Here is a 9,188-nt window from a genome sequence, read left to right on the forward strand (position 1 = left end):
CCAAAATGAGTTCGACACCCCTGCTCTAAGTCCTCTTTCTACCATTTTGTGCCGTGCTATGAGCTTGTATATGTGCTATTTTTGAATATATATTTACAGCAAACAAATGTAACTCTAATCTTTGCTTCTGGGGGTCCCTGGCAAAAATATATTGAGATAGGGTTCCGCGGCCAAATATATATATAATTTAAATCACTCTGTCATGTAGGGCTGGGCGATATGTCGATATGTATCGTCTGGACGATAGAAAATGTCTATCGTTTAATATGAAGCTCTATCGTTTATATCGCAAAATGTCGCAAAACACGCTTTACGGCAGTATTTACGTCACCGACGCGACATACGGCATGCCCAGGGACGCACGCTGCTAAAGCATAAACAAAACAAACAACTATGGAGGAAGACGTAGCTGACCAGGGTAACAGTACTAATTCGCAACAACAACAAGAGGATCAACAAGATGACCAGCCAACACAAACCGAGGAGCTTGTACCTAAAAAAGGGGGAACTTCTGTCGCATGGATGTGGTTTGGATTTAAAAAGACCGACACGGACCAGACCACAGTAGTTTGTAAAGTATGCCGCTGCCCGGTCCCATCACCGGACTCCAACACGACTAACTTATTTTATCACCTGAGAAAGAATCATGACAAAGAATACAGAGAGAGTCAACGAGAAAAAGCAGCAAAAGCCGGCGGGAGTAACGTTGACGTTAAGAAGAAGAAGAAACAACTCCAGACGCAGACTTTGGAACAGTCGTTTACCCGTGGCACACCATATAGCCATACCTCCCGCAGATGGAAGGACATAACTACTGCCGTTGTCAAGCACATCTGTAAAGATATGGCTCCAATCTACACGGTCGAGAAACGGGGCTTTTGTGAGTTGGTGCAAACACTCGATCCTAGATACGAAATGCCTAGCCGAAAACACATCACTAAAGTCGTGTTACCTGGTTTATATGATGAGTGCCGGGCCAAAGTGGAGGAGGAGATACACAAGGGAATGTTCTACGCTACAACAACAGATATGTGGTCGAGCCGAACGACACATCCATATATGGCCTTGACGATACACTTCATCGACCAAGCTTGGGACCTCCGCAGTCGGTGTTTACAGACAAGTTATTTTCCAGAAGACCACACTGGAGTCGAGATAGCCAGAGGTCTCACTGAAGCCCTTGAGTCGTGGGGACTGCAGGAGGATCGCCTCGTATGTATCACCACAGACAACGCCAGCAACAACATCCTTGCCCTTCAGCTGATGAATACAACACGCCTGCAGTGTTTTGGCCACCGTCTTCATCTAGCCATTGGTGAGTAACTCTAAATCGATCTAAAAATGCTTATACATTTTTGTTTTTTGTTTTCATAATGTCATTTATTGTATATGTGTATGTTTTTGTTTGATCATTTATAGGCATTTTAACACAAGAGCCATATTGTTGTTTTGTATAGCCTAATTGAAAATTGCTAATACATATATTGTTTTTAAAAATGCATATAAATACACAGTAATACCTTAGAACAGAGCAGTGTCAAGGAAGGTCTCCCCTTAACTCTGACGTTAGGGTTCATTTGGTTCCATTTGTATACTGTCAGAGTTACAGACTTGTATGGGTCAATTTAGACGGCCTAAAGGAACCCACATAGTCCCTGAAATCCACTTTGAGAACCACTGTGGAGGATTAGAGGATTAATGTATGGACTATCACTATGGAACCATTTTAGTTATATTAACAGCCATAATGGCAAAATTCTCCTACAATATTTCTGAGCATTTAAAAGCCAGTTAAAAGCTAAAAATACAGAATACTCCTCCATCCAATCCATCATTTTGTAAAGTCATGATGTCAGTGTGGACCTCTATACTAAACAAAAAAAAAATATATATATGAATAAATAAATTAAATTCATAACATGTAATTAATTAATACATTTTACCTGTCCTGTACACAGTGTAATATTTTAAAAAGTATAGAACGTTACATTTACTTCTCCTTTATTTCCACAGGGAGGGGTGTGAAACTACACCAGGTGGAACGAGCAGTCGGCGTCTGCAAGAAGATTGTGGCTGCCTTCTCCAATTCATGGAAGAGAAGACGGGAGCTGGCCAAAGCTCAAGCAGAGCAAAAGCCACCCTTGCCCAGTCATCAGCTGATCACAGAAACCCCTACAAGGTGGGGCTCTATGCAAGCGATGGTTGAAAGGGTGCTCGAGCAGGAGAAAGCTATCTCACAGGTTCTCCGTGCCGACAAGAAAGTGCGTCACCTGGTCCCAACTTGGCAGGACATGGACGTTCTGGAGTCCATGAACAAGGCACTGGGTCCTCTCAAGGAGTTTACGGATGCCTTGTCTGGGGAGCTCTACCCAAGTGTTTCCTACTTGAAACCCGTCCTCCATCTGTTCAACAACCAGATACTCAAGCATCAGGATGGTGACACTCAGCTCACCACGAACATCAAAGAGGGCATACTAAAATACCTAAATGAGAAGTATGATGACCAGGAAACCCAGGAGCTGCTTGACATGGCTTCTCTTGTTGACCCTCGGTTCAAAACCAGATACATCAAACAAGAGAGGGTGGACTACATCAAGACAAGAGCTGCTGCAGAGCTGCAGAAGCTGGTGGCCGAACAAAAAGAGCCAGAGGCAGTCCCCCTTCCGTCAGCTGCCACTGCCAGAGATCAGGATGAGCCAGAGCCAGAGGAGGTTCCTGCTAAGAAAAAAAAGAAGAGTTTGAGCAGCTACTTTCAAACAGCAGCAAAGCCAAGCCAAGCGGCCCCTCATTCAAGCAGAGAATCCATTGAAAATGAGCTCACCCTCTATCTCTTACTGGACGCTGGTCCAGACACAGATCCACTGGAATGGTGGAAGGCGAATGAGGCACATTTCCCCCATGTGGCCAAGCTAGCGAGAAAATATCTTTGCATCCCTGCCACAAGTTCCCCTTCAGAGCGGGCTTTCAGTGCAAGTGGGAACATTGTGACATGCCAGAGGTCAGCTCTGAAACCAGCTAGAGTTGACCAGCTTGTATTCCTAGCACTGAACCTGTAGAAGCATGAGATTTGCCAAATGTTTGGATGTTTTCATAATCCATCCATGCTAATTGAAGTAGTTTTGTTTACCTTTATATATTATACCTACAGTACCTCATATTATATATGTATAATATTTCTGTGATCCATTTGCAGCTACACTTTAACTTGGAAGGGTTCCATGTTTACATTTGATTTTTGATATATTATTTATTTTAGGGGCTCGGCCAGTAGGCCTAAGGTGGCAAGGCCTGTATTATTTTTGTTTGTTTGTTTTTTGTTAGATTTTGTATAATTATATTGTGAGCCTGATTTTGTTGCTGCACTTTAAACTTGGAAGTTTATTTGGTATTTGGCCCTGGCCTGGCCTGCACGATTCTCTTTAAAACTAAGAAGTGTTCAATATGTTATTTCTTATAGGCCAATACCAATATTTGTTACTGTTAGGCAAATATTCACAATATTCACCACAGTTCTTAAGTGTTTTCTATTGCCTAGAATGCCTTCTCTAGACTAGAGAACAAAGAATACTTGGAGCAACTTGCACTAACATGATGATGCTGAGACGTCTGGGTGGTGTTACCGTTTACGAAGTAGGCTACTGCTACATGTTGAATACATTTAATGGCAGATGTTATCATGACCAACAAATATTTTTGCATGAATATACATGCTTGGAATTTGGAAAACAGGTTCTAAATAAAACAAATATTTAGTACTTACTACCTTTATTTGTTGAGTATATCATTTCAAACTGCATTTCCACATTGCAATTTTATGTGAACTATTCATTAATTGAATTTACCAAAAATGTGCTATATCGTGATGTATATCGTATCGGGATATAAAATGAGCTATATCGGGATATGAGATTTTGGTCATATCGCCCAGCCCTACTGTCATGGCCTCCCGGCTTGTGCACTTAAGCCCCTCCAAATGATCCAGAATGATCTTCAACCAGCCAAAATTGTCACATTCAACCAAAGGTATGGCACCCCCACATCTTCAAAGCCTGATCCAACCCTATAACCCCTCCCGCTCTCTCAGATCAGCTAACACAGGGAAGCTGTCAGAACCTTCACTAAAACATCCTGGACAACGCTCCACACGTCCAAGACTCTTCTCCGTTCTGGCTCCCCAACTGTGGAATGAACTCCCCATTGCAGTTAGAACTGCAGACTCACTTCCAATCTTCTGCCGTAATCTGAAGACTCACCTCTTCATACTCCACCTCAGCCTGTAGCACTAGACCTAGCCTTGACAAACCAACTTGCAGGCTTGTGAAAAAGTTAAAATGGAATTTAGATATCATGTTATGTAGACACATGCCAGGTTAATGTGTTGACCTGGCATCCTATAGTTTGTATACTGTAGTTTCAATGTATATATATATATTTTTTTATATTAAAACTGTTTGGACTGATGCTGGGTTCTTGGTTTACCTATAATCCTAGATTACTAAATCTACGCATTTGATGTATTACCTTGTGTTTACCTTGCTTACTGTATCTGGATTAAGTGTGTCTGCTAAATGCCTAAATTATAAACGGTCTGTACTGTATGTACAGTATGTTTATACGTATGCATACCCTCAAAAGTGAGATAATCACAGTTCATACCATTAATTCATTATCATTCATTACAATTAATCGCCATCTAAAATGTGATCAATCTGTAGTAGTCAAGAGGACAAGCCAGTTTGGTGTGTCCAGGCTTTGGAGAGATAGTTTGGGCGCACAAAACTGACTTGCAACTAAGTATAAATCAGGCTTTAGAAATTCCCAATGAGATTTGGCACACAATAATAGTAATTATAAAAAGTAGAGACTATGAATTGGTTGTTTTGAAACTTGTTGAAGCAGTGATATTGAGTGTTTATACCGTTCATCTTCCATGTGAAGGCATCTGGAAGTTTCTGTTCATCTATCTCCAGCACTTCTGTTCGGGAGGGATTCTCACGGTTCATTGCAGGGTCATGATCATCAAAGCTGAGGTAGAAATTATAGAAACACTTTAGACACCTAAAACCTATATACATAGTTGACTGGGGCCCTGCAGGGTTCTATACTAGGTATTCTAGTACAGTAATTGCCAACATTTTATCTTGGTCCTTCTGACATCTGACAGAAGCTGAGAACCCACCCCATCACTCAGCCCTAACAGCCACCCTATTGCTGGCTTTTAGACTGGTGGGATATCTGTAATTGGGGGAAAATGTAATTGTTAGAGGCATGTTGGGGCAAAAGTGGGGTACCAGGCCAATTTACATAATTCCAAGGGTGCTGAATCTGAATCTTTTTTTTTCTAATATTTTATATCTCACGATTTTGTAACCCTTTTTCACCCGGTGCCAATTATCTAAGTGATCCTGGGCGCTACACTCCCCTCGCCAGCCTAGGGAGCCCAGAGCCGAGCTCATGCCATCCTTCTATGCATGAGAGCCAACTGAGCTTCTTGTCAACCGACAGGGGGGAGTTTCCCCGGTTGGACGTAGCGCGTGGAAGGAACACGTCATTCCAACCAGTTCCCTTCCCCTCCATCAGGCGCCCCGGCTGTCATAGGGGAGGCAGTATAGTGACCAGGATTACTACATGTTTTTGTGAGAGTATTAACTACCGTAGGAGACACGGGGAGAACATGCAAATTCCACACAGAAAGGCCCTTTCGCCAACCCCATCTAGGGTATGGGCGCTGATGACGCAGAGGAGAAGACACGCCCCCAGTGCCCACAGCGTCCCCAGCGGGTTTGGACCCAGGAGCTGTGAGGCGACAGCGCTACCGACTGCGCCACCGTGACCCCTCATTTTTAGTTTTTAATCTTACAATTTGCAAAACAAAATGGCTGCTTTTGCAAACACTGAAAAATAAAGTGTATTTATATCTATGTTCTGAGGGTCAGACAATGTGTGTAAGGTATTTATTTTATGTAATTAGTGGTAAGCTTACTCCTAAATATGCAAATTTGGGGCCATCATTTCAGAAAGCGGTTTAGTACTCAAACGGGTCCATACGAATCCCCCTTATTTTATTCTATTTTCTACTTATCTGTATGTTTGGCATCCTTAGGACATCTAAAATACAGATTTAGATGATCCCATGTAAAGATGCTGGGAAAAGTATACATTTGGTCCCTGATGATCAAAAGTATCAATGAGTGACATTACATTAATAGACTATTATGGGGATTTCTGCTTTGTATAACTCACCCCCAGAATGAGTTAAAGCCACAGAACTGGTACTGACACCTGGGTCTGGTCCCCTTGAACATATATTCATATGGGGATATGAGAACCAAGACGAAGCCACCCCAACTTCTAGTAATCTCAATACAACTGAATGATGTTTTGGGCGGACTTCATACCTGACTTTATTACCTCAGTAAACCTTTTTGATAAACGCTTTATGTTTTCAATCGCTAGTTTAAAGTATTGTTTAAATCATCATGATATGCGTTTAGTAAATTATGGTCCCATTCATTGTAAATGTAATGATAAAGTAGGGTATGTTTCTAGGGTTTCTCCTGGTTCTACAGAGTGAAGACCCGCCCTCGCTGCGGTTTCAGCCAATAGCATTAATTTCTGTTAGCATTTCAGACCGGATATACCAATGGCGTCACTTTGTCCATTATTTTTTACAGCCTATGATCACAACGCATCACATCACAGTACATTGGGAGCTTGTAGATCTGCTACTTTTACTGCTCTACACTAACCTATGTGAAATAATAATGATAATAATAATAAAATCATGAACACAGATCTGAATTATCAATTTTCTTTTCATATAATTTTAAGGTTAATAATAATAATGATAATAATAATATTATCATTAATAATATCATCAATAATAATAATAATAATATCATCAATAATAATAATAATAATAATAATATCATTAATAATATTAACAACAACAATAAAACTAATAATAACATATTATTTAATTAATTATTTGAGTTTATAAAGCGTTCAGCTGTTGAGACAAATATTGAAGTGCTTCACGATAAGAGACTATATTAAATAAACATGTAAAGAAAGACATTTTTTTAAATAATAATAATAACAGGGGTGAGAAATCAGAGGGCAACTAGAAAGGTTTAAAAGGCTTGCTGGTTAAAATAGTTCTGAGATTAAAATTAAAGGGAAAAAATGATCTACAAGCCCACTTGACATGTTGTGAGCTTTGTTGTAGCTATTTTTGCTGTTTCACTACGACCATCATAGTTGCAGCATATAGGTATATAACTTTACCTACTGCTGTTTGGTGAATTAACTTAAATAAACATTGATTCACCATCTTCATTAGACCAGTAACATGAACTAGAGATGTAAATAGTTACATTTCATTAGCACGTTGGTATCAAAATGTAACCTGACTCTGCCAGATGGGTATTGAGTAACTAGTTTCTCAAGAACAAATGTGACGAAAGCTTCTTTGGATCTGGAAGCGTCAGGTTAATCAAAATGTACTCAAAGTACCAAAAGTAGAAAGTATTGTGCTCAATATCACCATTTCACAAGTTTTTAAATGTATACAAATCTTTTGAAAATAGCCGATCTACAAGCTATGTACTGCATTGTGAGCTTGTAGATCGGCTATTTTCAAAAAAAATATATTCCTCTGAGATGTAGTGGAGTGGAAGTAAAAGTACAGACCATTGGAAATACTCCAGTAAAGTAAAACGTATGCACAGTACTTGAGTAAATGTACTTAGTTTACACCACTGTATCAAACCTTGAATGACTGTGGCAATGCTAACATTAGCAGCTTAGCATCTGGAAGTAATGCTACAGTGAACCTTTACTATAAAGCAGTTCATTATTTACATTACCTCTGATTCCACCATGAAAAAGCCTCCATCTGGTTCCAACTGGAATCTAATGTAATCTTCTGCTCTGTTGTGTAGTTTAATGACATTAACCTCGTCGTGTTGTTGTTGTTGTCATGCAGCCTGATGGCATCAATACATGTTGGCTTTCTGATCCGGCTGGAGCGGAAATAACTTTACGTCATCAAGTAGCCGGAAGCAACAACCGGAACCTCCGGCACCGTGCACCTCCAAAATGATTCCCCTGGTTTAAGACTGGTTTAGTTTGGTATAAACGTTTCGTTTCTTTTGCTATAATAATTGTCTGCAGTGGTTTAAAATAACTAAGTACATTTACTCAAGTACTGTACTTAAATACAATTTTGAGGTATTTTTACTATACTGGAGTATTTCCAATGTTCAGTACTTTTACTTCTACTCCACTACATCTCAGAGGAAAATATTGTATTTTTACTCCACTACAATTATTTGAAAACTTAGTTACTAGTTACTTTGCAGATATAAATTATTACATTATAAAACACACATTACCACTTTAGCCCTATTTTATACCTGAGCTATTTGAAAATAGCAGATCTACAAGCTCACAACGTGTCGCATCGCGACGCGTTGTGAGCTGGTAGATCTGATATTTTCAAACAATTTAGTACTTTAACTTTTGGTACTTTAAGTACATTTTGATACCAATACTTTTGTACTTTTACTCAAGTAAATTTTGAATTCCGGACTATTACTTGTAATGGAGTACTTCTACATTGCAGTATTGATACTTTTACTTCACTTCACTTTTTTTTTCACTTCACTTCACTTTGCAGGTTTTTATTTTTGGTAATTTGTACACTATGCAAACAATATGCTCTATTTTCTTAAAACAACAGCAGCAATAATACGTGACATAGTTGTGACCAAAAAAAGGTATAGGCTGAAGCTACATAGCTTATATTGCCTACCCTTTCAACATAAAATACATCCATGACAATCAAAGAAAAACTATTTAATTCTCACAAAAGTTAAATTAAAAGGAGAAGAAAAAAAATAATACAGAAAAAAACAGGACAAAGGTTTTGGCTTCATAATACAATGCATGTTCACATATAGCTGTAGTATAGGCCTACAACCCTCGTAGACGTATTTATGATTATGACGTCTTCAATCTACGAGAGTTGTAGGGTTCACGCCCCATGGAGACCTGGACTTTCTGCACTATGCCCCGTAGACACTCCAAACATGTACAAATGTGAAAATAAGGTGCTTAACCCCAAGCCCCAAATATTAACTGTCTCTACGGGGTAGTAGTTTAATGTAATATTCCATATCTTTCAA

The 9,188-nt window shown here is 39.5% G+C and overlaps 1 protein-coding gene across 1 annotated transcript; it reads left to right on the forward strand.

The window, feature by feature from the left end:
• Positions 1-393: 393 nt before the first annotated feature.
• Positions 394-3,056, forward strand: LOC308089157 (E3 SUMO-protein ligase ZBED1-like; the record flags this gene model as incomplete). Its single annotated transcript, XM_080433723.1, has 2 exons — positions 394-1,315; positions 2,014-3,056. 2 exons carry the CDS (start codon positions 394-396, stop codon positions 3,054-3,056), a joined length of 1,965 nt encoding a protein of 654 aa, XP_080289849.1.
• Positions 3,057-9,188: the final 6,132 nt, after the last annotated feature.

This window comes from Gymnoscopelus braueri (assembly GCF_963280865.1).
Source record: "Gymnoscopelus braueri genome assembly, chromosome: 7".
NCBI lineage: Eukaryota > Metazoa > Chordata > Actinopteri > Myctophiformes > Myctophidae > Gymnoscopelus > Gymnoscopelus braueri.